The 24,438-nt window shown below is 37.9% G+C and overlaps 1 protein-coding gene across 1 annotated transcript; it reads left to right on the top strand.

The window, feature by feature from the left end:
• The first annotated feature begins 824 nt into the window (after positions 1–824).
• On the top strand, positions 825–23,066 carry LOC112516563 (ATP-dependent DNA helicase Q-like 4A). The gene is made up of 25 exons (XM_025123677.1): positions 825–895; positions 10,082–10,406; positions 11,464–11,521; positions 12,148–12,576; positions 12,801–12,968; positions 13,051–13,181; positions 13,498–13,873; positions 13,951–14,082; positions 14,545–14,631; positions 14,731–14,858; positions 15,883–16,003; positions 16,084–16,235; positions 16,304–16,439; positions 18,395–18,518; positions 18,584–18,654; positions 18,769–18,837; positions 18,945–19,070; positions 19,163–19,321; positions 19,455–19,535; positions 19,620–19,781; positions 20,632–20,687; positions 21,643–21,775; positions 21,894–21,988; positions 22,241–22,318; positions 22,780–23,066. The coding sequence occupies exons 2-25, from the start codon at positions 10,210–10,212 to the stop codon at positions 22,907–22,909; spliced, it is 3,399 nt and encodes a 1,132-aa protein (XP_024979445.1). The 5' UTR covers positions 825–895; positions 10,082–10,209; the 3' UTR covers positions 22,910–23,066.
• The last annotated feature ends 1,372 nt before the right edge of the window (positions 23,067–24,438 follow it).

Genomic DNA, 24,438 nt, shown 5'->3' with positions numbered 1-24,438 from the left:
TCGGTTGGTTTTTGTTCGGTCTCATGTTGGGGTAATTAGTTTTGTTCTGTCTCATATATCAAACGCATCCTTAAAACCATTATAGTGGTTTCGGCCAGAGTTTTGTTTCTTCACACCTTTTCTTCCTCGAAACTCGTATTTCGAATCCTTAAAACTCATTGCTTGTTCCGTATTACCTTCTCATCTTCTGCTTAACCTTCTCTTCTTGTTTTTCAGCTTGCGCTTCTTGTTCTCTCTTGCCTTTCTTCTCCAAAATCTCTCTCTTTTCTACAAGAAAGCAAGTCATTGACATCTATCTATTGATCTTGATTGATATCGATCGAAAATTGGTGAATCCATTCTACATCTTTAGGAAAACTGATATTGCCAAGTTTATCAAGCATGACGTCCTTGGATTTTAAACTGTCATACAATTTTTTTCATCGATAGTCTGTAATTGGAACCATAACTTTTATTTATTCAAATTGTATTAATATATAAAGACCAAGTGTAATCTATATCATCGTTAAATCTTATGTTATAAAACCAGTGGAACTTCAAAATCATTAAAATTCATGGCTCCCGCCGCATTGCGCAGGTACACAATTAATTATTTATAATTTAAAAAGATTTTTTTAATCATTTATCTATTACCTCAAATAAAGTATATATGGATGACTTTTATAATACGAATTAGCTCCATGATGCGTACACGAGTAGTGAACTGGTACAAAATTTCCCAAAATTTAAAAACCTAAATAAAGGCGCCGGATGTGGATCCCTAATCATGCCACCACGGTTCTCCCGCCATACCACACAGCTATTCCATTTCAAATTGCTCTCTTCCGCCACCGCCACCGCCACACGCCCACGACCACCACCGTCACTATACTCTTGCTTGTCCAGTCCACAGATGGTAGCTTCTTACATCTATTTCCATTTAAATTCGTACATATGAATCTATCTTCTTTGTGTACTAGCTTCTTTATTTCTGTCTAGATGTGTATAAATTTATTCCTGATGGAGATTTTATTTTGTAAGTGTTAATGTTTCTATGTGCTGGCAAATTTTTTGTTGGGGAAATCGGGTTTTGTGAGAAAACACAGTAATAACACTGGTAAAGAGAACTAAAACCGCCTAAGACTTTTGTTTTCTTTAAAACATTATTTCAACCCTAATCTGTCTAAGGTATCACGGAATTCACTCTGAGGATAATCTCAGATTTTGGATGAAAATTTTAAGATAAATCATAACGGTTCGTACTTTAAAACCGAGAATGACTGCTGCGTCAAAGGGAAATGATTACCAGAAATTATGAGCATTTGTCAGACGGTTACGAAAGAGAATAGTTACGAACCTGTGGAGTCACCTACCGATCAACATCAGTGGGAAAGTCTATGAGCATCGGTGGGTGCACCCACCGACTGTTATCAGCGGGTGCTAAAAGTCATCAACTGATATTGATGCTGATCCACTGCCACTGCCACTGATGCAGTTTCTTAAGCACATCATTTCACTGCAAAGGGGATCTGTCCTTTGGAAACTCAGAAGGGGGCGCCCCTGACCCTGCCATATGGTGACATTAAGTGCTCCTGGGTTCAAGCTAGTTTATATGAGTGTACGCTCCACACCTACTAACCCATATCATAGCTTAACTATCAACCCCTTGCTTCTTTCATGAATCCAACACAAAACGGCCGACAATTTACTAAAATCACCAACAATTTTGTCAAATAGATATATATTTGACAACCAAGTTTCTCTTCAACATGGCTTTAAAAATAGTTTGAGGCGTACGCCTCAAGGCGAGTGGCCCAAAACCACACCTGAGGCGGCGTCTCTTAGATCATGGGACGAGGCTTACACCCTGGTTCAATGAGACATGAGGCGATGTCGAGGCTTATGTCTTAGATGATTTGCTTCGGTAATGGGTTTTTTTGGCTTTTTTATAAGCTTTATGGCGGTAGCAATACTTCTCTTTATAGTATCTTTTTTGTATTTAAAAAAACTAAAAGTCAAAGCCCAATGGCCCCAATGTGTACTCTTAACAATTTAAAACCCACAAACCTAGTACTTTCTTCTCTTAATAAAAAAATGTGGTTTGACCTTTCCTCTTTTTCCAAGCAACTAGTTTTTCCACATCCTCCTAACATATCTCATAGTTCCACTCTTTCCTTTGTCAAGAACCATTGAACCAACATCTTTTAGTAATTTAGTATTATATAGTATATAAATGTATATATTGTTGGAGTAATCTTAGAGTTTACCAAGTCATGTTTACTTGGTAAACAAGTTGTTAAATGAAGTCCCATTCTAAGGATTAGTCGATCTATTTTAGTTCATTTAGGAGTCTGTTAGTTTGCACGTTCTTTACTTTCCATGGTATTGTATGGCTATTTAAGCCCATCTAGTTGTTGGATAATAATAAGCACTTCATTCCATTTTGTTGTTCTTAAATGTTTGCTTAAGCTACATCAACATTTGGTATCAGAGCTCTAATCTAGGGACTCGACTTCGAATGTAAAGGCAGAAGAGAATAGAGTGAAAGAGACGCCCTCAGAGTGATGAATTCAGACGGCAACATCGGAACCTGTCTTCCCAAGTTCGAAGGGGATTATGAACACTGGAGTCTCTTGATGGAAAACCTCTTACGTTCCAAAGACTACCGGAACTTCATCAGATTGTCATTCCAGTTGACAATGAAACTCTACCTCTAGCCTAGAGGAAGGCCATTGAAGACTTGAAGATAAAAGATTTGAAGGCCAAGATTTATGTATCTGCTTCAATAGATAAATCAATCCTCAAGACTATTTGGAAGGGACACTGCCAAACAACTCTCGGATTTGATGAAGGTGAAGTACCAAGGGAAGGCAAGGGTCCAAAAGGCTCAACTGAAAGGCTAAGGAGGTCGTTCGAAATATTGGTGATGAAATAAGGTGCGTCAATACCGACTATTTTGGTAGGTTCATGGTAATTTCTAATGAGATGATGAATTTTAGTGAAGATATGACAGATGCGAAGATCGTAGAGAAAATTCTTCGCATCCTCACAGAGAAGTGGAATTAGATCGTAGAGAATTCTAATGAGATGATGAATTATGGTGAAGATATATCGTTTGCTCAATTGAGGAGCCAAAGGATATTGATACCTTGTCCGTTGATGCACTTTAAAGTTCTCTCCTAGTTCACGAGCAAAAGTTCACAAGAGATGAAGATGGTGAAAAAGAGCAGGCTTTGAAGATTTCACACGAGGAAAGACAAGGAATTCGAGGAAGACGGAGGATCTCACCAGGAGGTCGAGGGTCGAGGGTCGAGGTTGGGGCAGACAAAACTACTCACGACTCACAAGATACCGTGGAGTGTTATCAATGTCGCAGATTAGGGCACTACAGTTATGAATGCCCTGATTGGAATTGTCAAACAAACTATATGCTAAGGAGGAACAAAGATGCTTTTGATGTCCTATGCAGAGAAAAAAGAGAAGAAAAAGGAAGATGCATGGTTCCTCGACTCAGGTTGTTCAAACCATATGAGTGGTGATCAAAGATGGTTTTCAAAACCGGACAAGAGCTTTGTGAGCACTATGAAGCTAAGGTGGCGTTTGTTTTTCAAGAGGTGCTGAAGTTTGATTTTACTTCTGATTTATAAGAGGTGATGCTGAAGTATGAAATTTGAATCAGTCAGACTGTTTGTTTTTGTAAACTGACAAACGTCTGAAGTCTGAAATCTGAATCAATAAAACTGTTTGTTTTTCTAAACTGACAAACGTTTGAAATCTGAAATATAAATCAATTCATTTTAATTTAATTCAATTAAAATATCCAATCATTTAAACTATTTGTAAACTACCATTCAAAAATTCAACTGAAATACGTCAATTGATTCAGCACACAATAGAAAACACGAACAAAGTCTCATAACAACTTGAAGCAATATTTATTTTGCATACATTATATTGCAATTTTTTCTCTTAAACTAGCCATATATGTTTAGTCCGCATCACTCCCATGCGGTTGAACCTTTACAACCTCATCCTCGCCATCGTCCCCTTGCTCGTTGATTTGATCATACTCAGAAAATAACTCATCGCTTAAACTCTTCCCTCCGTATGAAGTTGTGAACCGCAAAGCATGTAATAACGTCTCTTTGAACCTCAAGTGTAAATGGTGCCATCCTTTTCAATATCGGAAAACGTGCTTTCAGGACATCGTAAGAACGTTCAATAACATTTCTAAGCTTTGCATGAGAATGATTAAACTTTTCATACTTGTTCATTGCTTGTCGACGACGAAAATCTCCGAGCCAATATCTAACATTATGATACGACGCCATAAATCCTCGAGTATTTGTATACATAGATAATATTTATCTAAAAAACAATAAATAACATAGTTATTAACATGAATATAGTAGATATATTACCTCTAAAATCATTAGTATACGTGAAGGAGGAAATGGAAATCCAATAGCACCATCTGTTAAAGCTTAGGACAGAACTCTAGAATCATGTGCAATTCCTTCCCATTCGACAACAACAAATGTAAAAACCATGTTGAAGTCACAAATTGCCAAAACATTTTGATAATATTCACCTTTTTCTCGTCGTCTATATAAATGTTGTTCTAAATAGAGATGATAACATGTATTAGAGTTCCATCAATGGCACCAATTGCTCCCTATATTAAAGCTAGTAGTCAAAATAAATTTAGTAAGAAATTTATACAACTATTATTGAATTATTATTTACCTTAAATATTCGTYGTAACCTTCTATTATTCCCAAGGGATGTCTGGATTAAGATTGAATGATGTAGGAACCATGATCTCTTTAGCAAACTCGATCATTTTATCCAACACTTCATGAATTTTTTTATGAATTGTTTGTGTTGAGTGTTGGAACCGGTTTTTAACACTCTATAACACGTTGATTGTGACCTATAATCATTAGGAAGATAACCATCTTTTCTTCGACCAATATATGTTTTCTATCTGGTAACCAACTTTTTTCTTTAAAGTGATCACATAGTCGAACGAGAGCTTCACGGGACGTTTTCAACAACTTAATACATTGCCGATCATTACCTTCAAGTAATTCATCCTTAAATTGACGTCCAGTCATTGCAGACGTATTATCTTTTTTTCCTTTTCAAACGCCTTTGTCACAAGTAGAACATATACAAAAATATGACGATGAGAAGTATGGTTTTTTTTTATTATGCTCCATCATGATTTGATTATTATCCATGATAAACCTGTTAAAAACATAAATAAAATTTACCAAATAACAACTTGTTCAACTTTCAAAAAACTTGTTTAAATACAAAAACTATGTAACCAAATAATCAAATATCAAACACATAAGCAAATAACATGTTCAAATGAAGTAACTTGCTCAAATTCCAAATAACATGTTAAAATACAAAGTAACTTGTTCAAATGTCCAAAAAACTACTCTATGAGTCCCAATCTTCTTCCCGTCCTTGAAATCCATGAAGTTAATATATCAGCGTCTGAAGGGGTCGTCAAACATGTCTCTCTTAATAATGTTGCCAAAAATGTCAATGGATGCACTATAAAGAGGACTCCGTGTATCAAGACCAAGAGTATTCAACCGTTCAATACAAGCATTTAGGTTTGAGTTGTGTTGTGCAACAAGTGTGGTTTGTTGTGCCAAGTGTCTGAAGTGCAACCTTCATTTCCAAAGCCAATTCATCCATGTCAACCTTGGTTTTACTCTTTTTATGCGGTCTAGACGAAGTTGCGCTTGATTTATCTACAATTGGTCCTTCCCCCTCATCTCTGTCCTCCTCATTTGGGGTAGTGTGCATATGAGATGTGAATTATGATGATGAAACCGTGGTCCTCTCACGGGTTGAACTAGGGCCATAAGCACGAGATTTAGTAGCAGAAGTCCCCTCGAACAAAGCTATACATAATTCAGGAAACTGGTCTCAGTCTGCTTGCTTGTTTAGATAACAATGTTTTGTTTGAATTTTGTTGAAACTGGTCTCAGTCTGCTTGCTCAATCAAGTGTTCCTCAACATTTCTGGCATTACGTCTTCGATACCGCTGTATACCTAATCAATCGCATGCCTTCGCGAACCTCAACAAACAAATCACCGTTCAAACATCTCTTGAAACATTCTTCCATTTACTCCTTTCTACGGGTGTTCGGTTATCAATGCTTTCCTCATCTTTGACGGTGCAACCATCACAAAATTGACTTTCTGTCGACCCTTGCATCTTTCTTGGCTATAGTCCTTTCCATTATGGCTACCGTTGCCTTGACCTGTCGACCGAGTGTTTATACATTGCTTGTCATGTTCACTTCAATGAAGACCACTTCCCCTTTGCTATTCCTACTGTCCCGACTTCCTCACTTACATTATCATGTCTCTACACCTCCTCGATATCACCTCAGACAAGTTGATGTTCAAAATGCTTTTCTTCATGGCCAGCTTACTGAAACAATATATAGGAAGCAACCTCCAGGCTTTATTGACCCACAACGATTAGATCATGTTTGTCTACCCTACAAGTCCATTTACGGCCTCAAGTAGGCCCCACGGGCTTGGTTTCACCGCCTTTTCAAGACTCTTCATACCCTTGGCTTTGTTTTGTAGGCTTCAAGACTGATCCTTCATTGTTTATTTCCAGTCATGCTGGCACTCTTTTATACATCTTAGTGTATGTTGACGACATCATCATCACGGAAACAATAATGCTGCTATTGATGCTATCGTTCAACAGCCGGGCTCAACTTTTGTGATAAAGGATATAGGCCGTCTAAACCACTTCTTGGGTATTGAGATCGTCCCTCAAGGACCAGAAATCATCCTTTCTCAAAAGAGGTACATTTTTGTAGCTCTTACAACGAGCATGCCTCTCAGACTCTAAGCCCATGCCTTCCCCCATATGACCTCGTCCTGTTCGCTATCTTTAGCTGAGAGTCCTGCTTTTTCTGACCCAGTTAAATACATACATGACGTCGTTGCTCTTCAATATGTTGCTCTTTCTTGGCTAGATATCACTTTTGCAGTTAATAAAGTGTGTCGGTTCATGCATTCCTCTACTGAATCACATTGGTTTGCGGTCAAACGGATTCTAGGCTATCTTCGGGGCACTGCTGGCTGTGGCTTACTCATTCGTCAGACATCTACTTTATCTTTCCAAGCTTTCTCCAATGCTGATCAGTCTCTCCAAGCCTTCTCCAGGCTGGGTGTCTAGATGATCGTCGGTCCATGGGGGGATTTGCCATCTATTTGGGTTCTAACCTTGTATCTTGGACCGCTCGCAAACAATGTACTGTTTTTCGATCCCACTGAGTCGGAGTACAAAGCTCTGGCTGATATTGTAATTGAACTTACCTGGCTTCAAGCTCTCCTTCGTGCACTTGACGTTTGCGCCCCATCAACTCCTATCGTGTGGTGTGACAATCTAGGTGCAACCTATCAGCCAACCTGGTCTTTCATGCACGAACAAAACATGTGAAATTTGATTTTCATTTTGTCAGAGAAAAGGTTGCTCAAGGAGACCTTCGTGTACAATTCATTTCCACAAAAGAGCAGATTGCTGATATTTAAAGAAGCTGTTGCCGACTCTTAGATTTCTATTCTTAGGATCCAAGCTACAGGTCGTTACCCGTCCTTAACTTGTGGGGGCGTATTAGACTGAATGTACTTAAGTGTAATTAGTATAATGTAGAGAGCAATCCTATGCAATTAGTATCTCTATATATAGAGACCGATTGTAATTAGGTTATACATCAAATCAATACACAAAACCGTTTTGGTTTATCTCGTTAGTTGCCCAACGTGACTGGAAAGTTTTTCAGATGAATGTAAAGTCCACATTCTTGCATAGAGAACTTAAAGAAGATGCCTACTTTGATCAACCGGAGGGGTTCGGAGTTCCATGATCAGAAGGGAAAGTATACAAGTTGCATAAGGCTCTTTATGGGTTAAAGCAAGCACCACGTGCTTGGTTTAGCTAGATGGAAGCATACTTCATTGTTGAAGGGTTCAAGAAGTGTCCAAATGAGCAAAATTTTATTCATGAAGAGAAACAAAAAAGGTAACATGCTTATCGTTGGCGTCTATGTTGATGATCTAATTTATACTGGAGATAGTATTGAACAACTAAAAGAATTTAAGTTGTCAATGATGAAGTGTTTTGAGATGACTGATATGGGAGAAAGGAAGTACTTCCTCAATATGGAAGTCTAACAAGGTACTCGAGGAAATTTTATATGTCAAAAGCGGTATGTGTCTCAAGTACTAAAACGTTATGGTATGATGGAAAGTCATCTAGTAACAACTACTGTTGTGTTACTGGTTGTAAGTTGAACAAGGATAAGGACGGTGTAGTGGTATGCGAGTTACAATACGAGCAGATTGTAGGAAGCTTGGTCTATCTTACAACCATTCGACTAGACCTCATGTACAGTGGTCAACAGATATATGAGCAGACCTACAGAGTACAAAGCTTCATCTTAAGCAGTCAAAAAAATTCTCAGGTATTTAAAAGGAATGATGGATCATGGGATTTTGTATAAGAAGACAAAGCTGGTTGGGTTCACCGACTCAGATTATATCAGAGATACAATGATAGAAGGAGCACCTCTGTTTACATGTTTATGCTGTGTGACGGAGTGGTGTCATGGTTGTCAAAACAACCAACTGTTACTTCATCCACTAAAGAGGTCGAGTTCGTTGCTACCGCAGGATGTGCAAGTCAAGCGGTTTGGCTTAGAAGAGTTACCTAGGAACTGGGATGCTCTCACGGTGAAGGAACAATTATGTATTGTGACAATGATTCGACTGTAAAGCAATCTAAAATTCCAGTTTTACATGGCAAAAGTAGACACATCGATGAACGGTTCCATTTTGTTAGAGAATTGGTTCAGAATGGGACAATCAATATGGTCTATAGTGATACCAAAACTCAAGTTGCAGATATGATGACCGAGCCACTGTAGGTGGATGCTTTTGTCAAATTTTGGGAGCTGCTGCGATTCAAAAGGCAGAGTCCTAGTTAAGCTAATCTGTTTATTTCACAGTTAGCTTATGGGAGGGATCATTGGAGTAATCTTAGAGTTTACCAAGTCATGTTTTCTTGGTAAATGGGCTGTTAAATGAAGTCCTATTCTTTAGCATTAAATCATTAATCGATCTATTTCAGTTTATTTAGGAGTCTGTTAGTTTGCACGTTCTTTACTTTCCGTTGTATGGTATAGCTATTTAAGCCAATCTAGTTGCTGGATAATAATAAGTCAGTTCATTCCATTTTGTTGTTCTTAATTGTTTGCTGAAGCTAGATCAACATATATATATATATATATATATATTTGTGTAGTATATATACATGTTTTAGTGTACATATATTTCCGTCTCGGGGCTTACGCCTTGGACTGCCCAGAGGCTTATGCCTCGAGACCTGATTCTGCCTCTTCACTGATTATGTGAAATGGACAAGGATTTTAAGCCTCATCATTTGTGGCTTCTCAACTTTGTGCAGAATTATTTTATAGTTGTCGGTCAGCACTTTCAGTGTTTTGCGTTTAAAATCCGATTTTAGAAGACACAATTATCGTTCTTATGCGTGCACGACTTGCATTTGCATAAAACTGCAAGGGGAAGTGAAACCAAAGTTTGTTAAGCTTTATTCTGTTAATTGGGTGCTCGCTTTAATATTCTTTTTGCAAATTGCTTCTAGACATTCCATTTTTCTTTTTCAACTTAATAAATCATCATTTGAGGGGGATTAAGCATGATAACAGGCCATGACTCATCTTGGAAGTAGATGTCATGTTCATCAGTTTATAACCAGATGTCCTCCATGGCAGGAAAACCAACTTTTCTATTTTAGTTCTTGATGTCAAATTTTTCTTGATGTTCCATGACTGATGCTACATCATAAAATAAAACTATAGGCGGCCTCTAAATCTGTAATTGACAGGTTTTTTGTTTTGGGGAGTTTATCAGTGGACATAAACTGTTCTGCTTGTACATACCACTTTTGTGCTTGCTATTCCTGTTGTGAGTTGATGTTTCAAATTGGCATTAAGTGTTATCTATGTTGCTTCTGGATGTGATTTACAAACAGGGAGAAGTTACTAGCAAACTCGTTGCTAGATGAACTCATCGATAAGTGATCTAGGCTAACCACATGAGGTATGAAAAGTAACTCTAGTTTCTTTTTCCTCTTTGTTTTTAGCTTGAAGATAAACTTTAATGTTTGCTTGCTCATGGTTGATATTCTGTAGAAACAACTGTAGTGGGCGTTCTAGAGGCGCTGACAAGCCAATCAGAAATAACTGGTCTCAACATGCCAAGTCACATGATAATGTTTTGAGCGAAGATAAAAACTTCCTTTTCTCCTTGTCAAGACAAAAACCTTCTGCTGAACAAGCAATGACTGCAACTGCAAGGCATGTTGTTTTGCCCTGATTTACATTTATTTGTCTCGGATGTAGTTTGGTCTCTCTGGGGGCTCTGGTCTATATGAAGTATAATGGTCTACCAATGCTTGCTTGTAGAAGTTAGTCTTTGGGCTTTGTTACGTACTTACGTAGATTTGCAGTTAATTCTCTCCTGCAGGGATCTTTATACTATTAGTTTTGCTTCAGTTCTCTTTAAGCTTCAGAAGGTTGCAATTAACTATTGATAGTTTAGCATGTTGAGCCTCTTGTCTATTATACTACTCTTCACTAACCTATACATTATTCTTGCCAGTTTACAACTACAGTTCGTGCTAAATTCATATTATAACTTAAGTGTCAGATTCACTCTTCTTTTGCTGTATCTTGAGCTCTTTAAAGGCTTAATTTATGAATTTGAGTTTTTAGTGCACATATTTGAACAATTTGTTTTATTTTACTTTATGCACTTCTTTATTCTTGTATATAACCAGGAAAGTCTTCAACCTCTGAGAATAGTTAAGAGGAACATAACGGTCTTTATGAAATGAGTCATTATGTTCTTTGCCCTTGGGGACTTAAGTAGACTGACATGCAGGACATGGTCATTTAGTCTCTGTTCATCAGGAAGGGAATGACAGCTTTTCCTTCCAGAGAAGCTCCAGAATTCCAATATTTTTGAAGAAGAAATTTTAGAAAGCAACTGGATTGTTTTACCCTTCAAACACGATTGTGGACTTCTTACATAGCACACCTTAACATGTCTCTCTTATTCTTATAGTATTCATTCATTCAATTATAGTAGTTACACTTATTATAGTAGATGCCAAATCCCAAAACCACACTGTGAATGCTGTTTTATAAACTTCAAATTTGGTTGTCAACTTGTCATGATCCTTCATCTCTGTGGATCATCTATTTCGGGATAGTGGGTGTATACTCTCTAAAACATTTCAATGTTATGTCTTTAAAAATGGCTAGGCTACAGAAATACTAAAAGAAGCTATTCTGTAATTTTTTTTTTCTGTAAGTGATATCAAGCTTGAAATGTTATTTTTCTTTGTTCCAGATTATTCTCTTGTAATGTTCAGAATGTTACAAAGGCACACAGTCTACAGGTTGACAAGGTAACACATGTTTCAAAACCGTATTATCAGTTCAGTGGTACTACACTTTATGTTCATTGGTTTGGTACTGGAATGGCTTCCTCTTGATAAATATATATGATTTATATTTGCCCACTTTTAATTTGGCAAAAACTTGTACGAAAAAAAGAAAGAATAGCAACTACATCAACAACCTTGATTCCTGACGTGAACGGCCGCTTTCTTGGAACTAATTCATAGGCGCTTGAAATTCGTTATAGAACTAAATTTTTTGAGAATCCCGATTACATTACCGCAGGAGCAAGTCATTACTTACTGTTTACACACACTTTCTACTCTTTCTATCAGTCGTGTTTTTTATTTTCTCTCTGACCACCAAAACTTTCACGGCATGAAGACTGAAGCTCCCCATTTTTTCATCGGGGTGAATTCTAAGGTTCCTGGAGTTCCATTCCTCTTCAAATGCTTTATACTTGCTATTGTCATGAAAGGATTGTTATTGGGAGAACAGTTACCCAGAGTCTTATACTGGCCCTTTTTAGCTTGCATTATTTGATCTTTTACTCTTTGAAAAACAGTAGTTGTTCCAACTGTTTCTGTATATTTGCTTATAAACTGAACTTTCTAAATATATAAGCTTTTGACAGGCTTGGCAAGCACTTTCCAACCTCAAGTTGTCTTCTAGAAATTACATAAAACCTGGTAAAAGCCGGCCAATAGCTAAAGATGGTGATACAGCCTCTTTTCGAGATGTTGAAAGAGCCACCCAACAATGTTCTTCTGAAGCAAATAACAAATCTACACGATCTACTTGGGGAGACCAACATTCTAATGAAATTAATATTATGCATAGCAAGCCCAGGCGAATGACCGATCTGTTTGCATCAGTTACCACTTCTGTCACTGAAGCTGGAAGGGCTGAAACAATGCAGAGTGGGGGTTATGTATTGAATTCCACGAATGTTTGTGGAAGGGATGAAGGTGGCATACACAAGAATCATGCCAAAATTTCGAGCCACTTACATGGGCTTCAGGAGATTGATGCTGGTGGCATTGATGATGAGGATATTCTTCAGGTAATTCAGGGTAGTAGTAAGACTTGGTGCGATTGCTGATATACTCCTAAATTTGTAAAGTTGGACATGTCTAGCATTTGGAACTTGATGGGTTGTAAGTCTACCTAGTCTGTTCAGTTCACGCTTATATAGACCAATTTTGTACGAATGTTAAGGAAAATGGACCTTGAGTTTTTATCTAACTGTTATGTGTGTAGCAGTATCTAATCAACTTCAAATTGCAGAATCTTGACATGGATCAGATTACAGAACACTTCCAATCATCTTGCACACCACGGCCATCTATCTCAAAGTTTCCACCATTCACCCCAGCTGCAAGTCATACTGTTGCAGCATGTGAGGATATAAGTTTGCCTCCCGAATTATGTGTGGACTGTAGTCATGGTTTTAAGGCAAGTAATCTAGAACATAATAGAAACCAATCTCACATTATTCTATGGCAGGTTCTATGTGTAACTTCTGAAATTGTTTCAGCTAGGGATTTGCCCTGAAGCTGCAGGCCATTTGCACGTTATGAAGGATCAGCTCATTTCCATATCAAATGATCTTCTTGACAATGTTGGTGAATTGAACTCAGATCAAATAGAAAAGCTTCGTCAAGATAGGTAATGTCTCTTCTATGTTGTTGGAATCATAATAAGATCTTACTTTTGGTACTTTGTTCCAGATCAATCAGAAGTCTAGATGTTTTAATTGCGTGATACAATGACTAAAGAATACTCTGCAGGTTGTCTATATATTTTCTATAAGAAACAAGAAAAGGGGAACAAAGTTACACATGTTTTCTTGGATTTTGGATCCATTATGTCTAATGAATGAATGAACTTGTTTTGAATTTTGTTTTTTACTCTTCTTTTTAGTGTTGACTGCTGAGACTATCAAGTCTGTAAACTGATACATGGTTGAATGCTTTAATCATAGACTGCAGTTGAATAAGCAAATTCAACAGCTTGAGAAATATCTTCATTATATATTGATGGATGAGGAAAGACACAATTCAAACTTTTCTGCATATACCACCACTAGAACTTTGCAGTATGGAACTCCTCCTACATTTACCTCCATGGTTGATCCTGTTAGACTCGATGATCAATTTTACATGTGTAACGAGACAAATGGGCACGATAGATGGGATTCATCATCAGTATCATGTTTCTCAGAAGGTAATGTCGATGATTCTTCAACTTCTATGGAGAGGGAACCACATGCCAAAAGGTATGTCGAAGTCAATTATTCAGAAGGTTCAGATGACAAGAAGTGGAGCAAGAGAGATTTTCCGTGGACCAAAAAACTGGAGGTTGGTGGCATTGTTACTGTTTGGTTTTCTCACATGGTTATTTTGTGGTGACAATGGTCCAACAATTCTGCTTTCAGGCTAATAACAAGAAAGTGTTCGGGAATCACTCCTTTCGTCCCAACCAAAGAGAGGTGATTAACGCGACAATGAGTGGGAAGGATGTTTTTGTCTTAATGCCAACTGGAGGCGGAAAGAGCCTGACTTATCAGGTACCATATACCATGTTCTACTGATTTCGGATGCTTGTATACATAGTTGTGTGTCAGCAGAGGCAATAGGATTTAAGACACCTATATTTCCAACTATCTTACATGTGATACTAATACTAGGGCCCTGCGGCATAAGGTGTTTGGCAAAAGGAAAACGTATCATTATCATTCCATAAATTCAGTGTTGGTTCTATATTAATTGTGGAATTGAGTCTGTTGATGCTAAGTTTTGCTTCTTACAGGCTACAGCATCAGACTTGCTCAAAGTTCACTTATCATTTTATACAGGATGTGTATGATTGTGTGATGAAGTTCTAGCCTGCCATCGAAGCAATTTTTTTGAATTTTTAACGCTGCTTGTTTATTAATTTCTCATAAATGTTAAAGACTGGTTAAAACTGAAGTGTACTTTTTATATTCAGCGTAGTGGGTTTGAACGTATTGTGCACCACTTTCTTGCAGCTACCTGCTCTTATTTGTCCAGGTGTGACGCTGGTTATTTCACCCCTTGTTTCTCTGATCCAAGATCAAATAATGCATTTATTGCAGGTAAGAATGGTTATTTCTTGCTTATGAATGTTTTCACATTCATCTGCATTGAATTTCTTGTAGCAAAAAATGCTGAATTGATTATTGGATAAACTATAGGCAAACATCCCTGCTGCTTACTTAAGTGCCAATATGGAGTGGAGTGAGCAACAAGAAATTCTCAGAGAGCTTTGCTCAGGGCATTGTAGTTACAAGCTGTTATATGTCACCCCGGAAAAAGTAGCAAAGTGAGTAGTTTTTTTATTTGTTGTAATTTCCGTTATGTAACTATGATAACATGCAGTGAGTGACCAGGTGACTAGAACTGGATTTAAGTAGAGGTGAGGGGAGAATATTTAGACAACCTAATTGAGACCAGTGAATGTTATATAGCAAAGTTTCTTGTTGATGAGACAACAGGAGGAACTGAAGATAAACTAGTGGCGAGGGAAGAATATTTAGACAACCTAATTGAGAAAACGTAAATGAGTTACCAACAAAAAATTTTAAAAATAACCAAAGGGTCGTTGGGCCAGCGGTACCTATGTTAGCGGTAGAGCATCCGAAGGTCTAGGGTTCAAACTGTGCATGAGTATTTGCTGTATAAATATTATATACTTCAAAAAATGTATAAAAGTAACTGAGGTGAATGAAGAAGGATATGAATGCAACTTTAATGTCCGGTATCGCAACAGAGTTTTACAGTCGTGCTCAAGCTTAATGCCCAATGGATTGATGGACTAACAAGAATAGTAACCTATATGAACATGTAGTTTCATGTGGTCAGTTGGTCACACTCACACGACATCCTTCAGTTGCAAGGAGAGTGCCATATAACACAAATACACTATAACAGCTACTCCACAAGCTGTATGGCGCAATTAGGAATGTTGAATGGATAAATAAAATAACAAAGGGTACAGAAACCGTGGTAGAAATGAAAATGTCAAAATATGAATGTGTAACAAAGTAACAAAGGGTTCCAACCTCACCAAAGGTAGGGAGTGTGTGTGAATTTGATTTGCGGTATAGAAAATACTATATACTTCAAAAAAGGTCGACACCCTTTGGCATGCTCAACTCTTGCAAATCTTTCTTCAATACATTGTCCATGTGAATGGTGAGATAGAAGATAAAAAATAAAAATGTGCCTAGAAAGATGTAATGTAAAGATCATAAATAGTGACATTGTTGTGCTTATTAAAATGATGATTTTTGACAACATCCTAGTATATGTTGCTAAATTCTTGATGACTTGATATGTGAGTGCAGAAGTAATGCTTTGTTGCGTCAATTGGAAAACTTGTATGCACGAGAATTGCTAGATAGAATTGTCATTGATGAAGCTCATTGCGTGAGCCAGTGGGGACATGATTTCAGACCAGATTATCAGGTGATGAGTTTGATGGTTTTGAACTAGTTATATCATGCATATTGGTTTGATCTTCGTGGTTTTTCTGGTGCTATGTACAGAGTCTTGGTATTTTGAAGCACAAGTTCCCAAATACACCAGTGTTGGCATTAACTGCTACTGCCACAGCCAGCGTAAAAGAAGATGTTGTGCAGGCTCTTGGTCTTGTTGACTGTGTTATTTTTCGTCAAAGTTTCAACCGACCTAATCTAAGGTATGAGTTGAATATAGATACAATGGGTTGCTTGATGTGTTGACCTTCTAAACTTGCCAATATTGCAGGTTTTCAGTTATTCCTAAGACAAAAAAATGTATGGAGGACATTGACAAGTTCATCAAGGATAATCATTTCGACGAATGTGGAATCATATATTGTCTTTCAAGGATGGACTGCGAAAAAGTTGCTGAAAAGTTGCAGGTTCATTCTTATGTTTTCTATCGTCCATCTCTTTGTTTTTTTTTTTGTTGATAAAATCACTTAGTGTGTTATGAATCTATTTCGATGTGTTTTACCTGCCAAAAGCTTGTAGACCAAGAGCCACCAGTTGACTTGCTTGGAAATTCCCTTGACTATCAGGACTTATTTACATGGTCCAGCTGGGCGGATCCTCGAATTGGTTTTTGACATTGTTTCGATCAAGTAGTTGATATTGTGTCCATATATGTGTGTAATTCTGTAAATATGAGTTTCTGAAATAGCAATTTTGGCCCATTAGAATGGATTCCGAGAGATCTTCACTTTAGGTCTCTTCCCAATTTTCACCTTTTCAAAGTGTAATTGTGCAAAGCAGCTATTGATAGTTACAAGATTTGTGGAACCACACATAAGTTAGAGGTTGCTTACTGTATATTTTGCTGCCAAACCATCCAAAAGCTGATGCTCTGAGAGGCATTGACAATATACATGCTTTATTTATGTGGTATTTTTACTCACACATGGAGTGCCAAAAAACTGCATAAATATCCTTGTACATTTCAACTAAAGCAAATATAGCGGATGAGCATTAACTATATGGACTGCAACTCGACGAAGCTTTTCTTTTAGTTACTTTTGGTTGAGTTTTTGACTCTAAGTCGTCTTCTCCTTCCAATTTTTTCAATAACTAACACAGACCATTGTGCCAAGGAATCAATTGTAGAGAACTTCGGTCCAGGGAATTAGGTGGATCAACAAATCATTTACTGACGTTTTTTGTAAGCAAATGAGATTTTGCTGACATTTCGTTGTTGACTATTTGCTCGATTATTCTCTTTTGGAGGCCATTCACATATAACAATGCAAAAAACTTGCATCCATCTCTCTCTCTCTCTCTCTCCAGTATAATGTAACAGAGTACTTGTGTTGTTCTTTAAGTTTTGAATGAGAAATTAATTGGTGGAACAAAAAGCAGTAAGAATTAGAAATATCTATTTACTTCATGTACATATTGTTATTTCTTGGGTTCTAAATTTAGGCTAATGAAAGAAAGAGATATCTACTACTTATTGCTTTCAAGGCGAGTGATCTCTATCCTTAAAGCAATTTCGCCCCCCACCGTATGTGCTTTGGGATTTTGACGAATCGCTTTTCAAGATACAATGAAGCAACGTATGTAGAATGATTACCAACACCGCACTAGTGGTGATAACCCCGGTTGAACTATTGAGTTTCAAGGATTTAAAGAAACTAAGTAATTGTGTTTCTATAGCAACACAACCCTTAGCGATCTGGTATACAAAAAGAGGAAAGTGTAAGCGATTTTTGGTGTCTATGAATAGGTATATATAGGCATAAGCGACAGCCCTTTGAACAGACAACATTCGCGACGGTTCGAACAGTCACAACTGTTTGAACGGGTGCCAACCGTGACTGTTTAACCCTTATGCGACGTTTCGAACAGTCGCAACCATTCCAACAGGTGCCATATTTGACACTTGAACCGTTGCATCCGTTCATCACACCCTTTGATGTGAACCGTCGCCTTTATTCACGAAGAGGTACCATTAGCGAACCGTTGTGTCTATTCACGAAGAGTCACTGTTTTAAGGCCAACCGTCACTAACGAATCGGTTGGAAGCAAAAGGATTTAGGCGGCTACAAGCGGCTTGCGGTGATGCGTGTGTGAAGTGCAAAGTGCGCCATATTGCGCCCACGCCCACGGTCGCGCGCGTAAGGGTGCTATGCACCCTTGTGGAAGCCCCATCATTTTCCAATATATTAAATTAATATATAGAAAATGCTTCCCCTTATAAACCCACTTGGATTTCACTCTTGCTCCTATGTGGGACAAGGTGAAACCCACCAAAATCATCTTTTCTCTTTTCCTAAAACCTAACCCAAAAGATTTTATTTTTATTTTGAAAATATTCCCAACACATATATTTATCTTTCAGGACTGCGGGCACAAAGCTGCATTTTACCATGGTAGTATGGACCCTGATCAACGTGCAAAAGTTCAAAAGCTGTGGAGTAAAGATGAGATTAATATAATATGTGCAACTGTGGCATTTGGAATGGGTATGGTCCAGTTTTCTAGTGCTAGTTAGATGATTAATTATATTCTCATATCATGATTCTTTCAGGTATTAATAAACCGGATGTTCGGTTTGTCATTCATCATTCTCTTCCTAAATCCATCGAGGGCTACCACCAGGTATTTTTTTGTGATCATATTGCCAGTTCTTGCTTTACGAATGTGAAGTGTTAAATTAGATATGATGTATGGAGTTAATTAGTTAGCTGCCTTTTGTGGAACACTGTGTTGCAGGAATGTGGCCGTGCGGGTAGAGATGGGCAACATGCTTCTTGTGTATTGTATTATAGTTATAGCGATTATGTAAGTCATTGACGAGCACATTGTCAAGTTGTGTTTAACAAACTTAGCTGTCAGTTACTTGGATTTGCAATATTTATTATTAATGCTCGCATACACTTGTTTTGAAGATCCGGGTCAAGCATATGCTTAGTCAGGGGTCAGTAGAGCAAAACTCTTTTGCATCTGGATACCGTTCAAGTACTATGAATTCTGGAAGGGTACTGGAAACTAACACGGAGAACCTTTTGGGCATGGTACTTGTGATATTTTCTCTCAACATTGATATTCACAGGCTGGCATTATTTATTATAATCTTAGAGTATAACCACTTCTTATTTCCCAACAGGTCAGTTACTGCGAAAATGATGTTGACTGTCGACGTTATCTACAGCTTGTTCATTTTGGAGAAAAATTTGATCCTGTCAACTGCAGGAAAACATGCGACAGTTGTTTTAAGAACCAAAGCCTCGTAAACAAGGATGTTACAGGGATAGCAAAGCATCTGGTTATGATCATATGCAAATTTCTTATCTGTTTCTTTTGGCTTTGCTACGTTGATAACATGGCATGTTCACTATGTATATGATCTGGTTAGCGGTCATGATGTAGGTTTGCTCATTTATTTTGTTAATTTTCAGGTTGAATTGGTGAAATCAGCCCAACAAAACTTCTCTGCATCTCATATCTTGGAAGTCTACAAGGGTTCCATGAGCCAAATTGTAATACTAGCTGAGCCAATTCATACTTTGGTTTTATCTATTTGTGATCTACAACTTGGTAACTTGACAAATACCAACGTGTAGGTCAAGAAGTACCAACACAATACCTTAAGCTTGCATGGAGCTGGACAGAATGTAGCAAAGGGAGACGCGTTACGTGTGATACGCCATCTTGTCATTGAGGAGATCCTTGTGGAGGATGTTAAGAAAAGTGATCTCTATGGATCTGTATCATCAATTCTAAAAGTGAGGTTTTCAATAGGCTAATTTCAAACTTTATACTTATGAACTAAAAGCAAGATGGAGCTCGATCCAGAGGGCCTTTGGTCTAGCGGTATCGTAGGCCTTGGCCTCCTAGGAGGGCCGGGGTTCAAACCTCACCAAAGGTGAGGAGAGTGTGTGAGTTTATTTGTTGCATTTGCCGTATATAAATATTATATACTTCAAAAAAAAAAGATGGAGCTCGATGGTAATTTGGTCTACAATGACTTGGTAGTCACAAAGTCAAACTTTAATTATCATCTTTGTTTTGATAACAAGGCTGCAATTCAACTGCTACCTACCCTTCGCTATGGATCCTTTTAAGATATTTTATATATATATATATATATATATATATAGAGAGAGAGAGAGAGAGAGAGGATGGAGGTTCAGGGGAAAACTCCCAAAAAATGAAAAAAACTGAGGAACACCCCGGTAATCTGGACTATATGCACATGCGCATACAAGTGAAGCTGTTTCTTGGTTTTTATGTGCATACATGACAAATTGCTTATACATTACTTGTATGCACATGCGTAACGTCCAGATGAACTATTACTAGGGTGTTCCTCCGTTTTTCATTTTTGTTGTTGTTTTCCTTAGCTTCAGTTGTATGTATATGTGCATACTGTCTAGATAAAAGGCTACCAGGGTGTTCTTCCGTTTTTCATTTTTTTGGAGGTTTTCTCCTGAACTCCTCCCCCCCTCTCTATCTCTATATATATATGTATATATTATTTCTCTTGTCTATTAATTGGTTTCATCAGCATAAAAGCTTTTGTTGTCAGTTTTAATGATGCCTAAACAATGCTGCTTTTGCTTGAATTTTCTTTAGGTAAATGAAAAGAAGGCCTACGATTTACTTGAAGGCCGACAAACCATAATTTTAAGGTACATTCAATTTTGTTTCCTACATACATTTTCTTCTGTCATGTTTTTGGGATTGATTTACTTGTGTATGTATCTGAGGATAAAAACACTATACGTGAAATTGTGTCAGATTTTGTTGCCGTTGAGACACTAGATCATATCATAATTCAATTTGGAAGGTCCAACTTTGAAATATGAGACTGAACTTCAAAACCTTCTACCTGTATTTAGCTTAGTAGGCTACACGTCTTATACTCCTCTGTAGGTTAGCATGGCCTTTCTCAAAATTGAATGCCTGATGTAACTGCTTTGTGACTTGTAGCTGTGGATGGTGTCCTACTGGCAATATACCATTTGGTGCACCGGACCTGTTTATCAACATAGGGGGTGGGGGAGAAACTGGTATCTGAACTAGAATCATGTACAATGTAGATGACATATCAGTTAATGTTATTGACCAATCTAAATATTAAGCAGGAAAGGGGATCATAAAATTGTAGTTTGAAGATCACCACCAGTTGAGCCCTTAATCATGTATAAAGAGAGAGCTTTGGTGTGTAAATATGCACAATTGCTCGGAGCCAATTTTGTCGTCATGTGAGATGATCTCATTTGAAATGTAAGGCTTTAGACAGTCTTTGAATGTTGTGATACGTAAATTATTACAGTTGAAACCTCGTACTTAGAGAATTAAAAGAAGATCCTTATATAAGTTATGATAAAATGTTCTTGGTACGTTATCTTCAGGGTCCAATGGGATTAGTTGATATGTCCACGTAAGTGGAAATTTTATGATTGCTCAACCATTTTTATTTTTGTTCTCTTTCCAACTATATGTGAAAAGGCTATTGTTATAAACCACCTATTTCTGGACAAGGATTTCCATGTCAGCAAGATTGCAACACCCATGAAAATTCAGTATTTGGATTGTAACAAGTTGAAGATTGCTGATGTTTGCCATTCCATTACCTTGTAGATTTCCTTCTGCTGTCAAAGCATCAAAGTCTAACAGAAATGAGACAACTCCAGCAAAGGGCTTGTTAACATCATCAAAGCAAAGTCCTCCCCGAGTAGATACTGCTGCTCAATCTCAACCACAAGTTGACTTGGTATCTTGCTAATTTTATGTTAACATCTTCCTGCTTGTCCTTATTTCTACTTCATTCATTGTTTAACTTCATAAGAGCAAAACGTAGCGTGATCACTACCCAATTTTCGTTTGTGTAGAATCTCTCAGCTAAATTATACTCTGCTTTGCGAATGCTTCGAGCTCTTCTTGTGAAGGAAGCAGGGGAAGCAGTCATGGCATACCACATCTTTGGGTGAGTTCTTCCCGTTATGCGAGCCGACTAATCCCAGGACGACCACTTGCTCTGCAGATAGCCCGGAGTCACCGTATTTGAACCTTTGTAGTATATGCAACTTGTACTAGAATGAAGATCCAATTTTGAAACTTCTGAGAAAATCACTTTTATGCCAATTTTGTATCTTTTGTTTCATGATATTCTATTGGCATATTGGATTTGATGATAAAACAACTGTCATCATAGGCTTTTTTCTTCTTCATGATCTAGGAATGCTACCCTACGACATATCAGCGAAAGGATCCCCAGAACTAAAGAGGAGCTTATCGAGATTAATGGCATTGGCAAGTAAGTAGTCCTCCCATTGGTCCCAAAAAAGGGCCTACCTTCGATATTGGATGTAGTTTTTCTTGCCTGGTATTTTTATAGTTATGTACTTGTTTATCAACTCGAATGCAGTCACGAGTCTTTTCTACAGGAAAGAACAACAATTACTCGAGTAGAAAAATTATCATACATAAAACACTACTTGAGTAAGGTGTTTGAGTTCATTTGCTGCATATAAATATTACATATTTGAGAAAAAAAAAGCTATGCGCCCCTAGATTAGCTCCTAATTAGTTTAAATCACTCTTGCACAAACGCTGAGTCTTCACATAAACAACTGCTCTACTTTTTGGGATAGAGGTATGATCTACGTACATGGTATCATCTTATTTCAAGTGTGATTTACCGGGTCAGTTTTTTAATTTTATTTTATGCTTTATATATGTGTTGAGAATAGTAATAAGAAGGTTTAAGACACACAGGGGGAAAGTAAGCAAATATGGGGATCGAGTACTGGAGACGATTGAGAGTAGCCTGAATGAGTACAGCAGCAAAGATGAGTTGATTGTGAGCAGTGGTCCATCAAACAAGAGGGTGTCAAAAGGCTTCTAAAGCTGTTGATGATTGTGTTTCTGGTGTGCATTAGGCATACTAACATTTGTTGTTGTTTGATAGAATAGATTTAGATCTTTATATTTCTTGTGTGGATGTTGTAGGTTTTGTTAGCAAGCAATCTTTAACATTATTTATATATAAAGTGAATTCGTTAAAAGATACTATTAGAAAAGTGAATCTGGCATTTATTTCCCTGAATTATATATATATATGGTTGGGTTCACGTGAGACCAGTCTGTTTTCGTGAGACCCGTGAGACCACATTTTTACACGTAACCTTCACAGCAAAAACACTGTGAAGGTTTAAAAAAAGTCGAACCTTCAAAGCAAAAACACTGTGAAGGTTTTAAAAAGTCACCTTCACAGCATTTTGCTGTGAAGTTTCAAGTGTAAAATGTTGGTCTCACGGGTCTCACAAAAACAGGCTGGTCTCACATGATCCCAAGTCTATATATATATATATATAGGGTTGGGTTCACGTGAGACCAGCTTGTTTTCGTGAGACCCGTGAGACCACATTTTTACACTTCAAACTTCACAGCAAAAACACTGTGAAGGTTTTAAAAAGTCGAACCTTCATGGCAAAAACACTGTGAAGGGCAGCGTCTCAAGACGCACGATAAACTCCGGTTCTGGGAGGCCCATGCCGACCTGTCCTGTGCTTTCTGTCAGAACGGGCCTGATTCGCATTCGCATCTTTTCTTTGAGTGCCCGTTCCCTAATCTGGTCTGGAATGGTTTAACAGCCAAGCTCAACCTCGATGGTGTCCCGGATAACTGGGATGATATTATTGGTTTGTTCCAGCAGGTCACAAAAGGAAAGACCATTTGGTCTATCATTCGTCGCTTAGTGCTTGCTGGGACTGTCTACCACCTGTGGCAAGAAAGAAATAAYCGTATCTTCAAGAGCAAGAGAAGATCGCATATTATGGTTGGTAAGACGATTACTGATGATGTCCGGTCCAGGCTCCTTTGCCTGACCTTTAAGCCCTCCCCTAACGTTGTCCGGGCTCGGCTTGCCTGGAACCTCCCTTAGCCGTCTGTTTTCTTCTGTGCTGCTTTGTCTGCTTTGTGTGAGTTCTTCTGCTCTCCTGGTTTTTCTTGGTGCGGTCTAGGGTGTGCCTTTTTTTAGGCCCCTTTTCTTGCCCCTGTGGTGGTCTTGGCTTGACCGGGCCCCTCCCTTGTGGTCGGCTTCTGTCTCTCTCTCTTTTCCTCTCTCTGCTTCTTTCTCCCTTTTTTCTTCCCTTTTCTCCTCTTCTCCCCTTCTTTCCCTTCTGGGTGCCTTGGATTCTGGTGGATGTGGTTCGCCTCCACCCGAGAGCGTATTTTGTTGTTTTAGTGTTTTTGCCTTGATCTGGAGGGGTCTCCCCCCTCCCTATCAAAAAAACACTGTGAAGGTTCCTTCACAGCATTTTGCTGTGAAGTTTCAAGTGAAAAACTGGTCTCACGGGTCTTACGAAAACAAACTGGTCTCATGTGATCCCAAATATATATATATATATATATATATATATATATATATATATA

The sequence above is a fragment of the Cynara cardunculus genome, assembly GCF_001531365.2.
Source record: "Cynara cardunculus var. scolymus isolate 2C chromosome LG 8, CcrdV1, whole genome shotgun sequence".
NCBI lineage: Eukaryota > Viridiplantae > Streptophyta > Magnoliopsida > Asterales > Asteraceae > Cynara > Cynara cardunculus.
The sequence above is the reverse complement of the archived record's forward strand: the minus strand, read 5'-3'. Positions and strand labels throughout refer to the sequence as shown.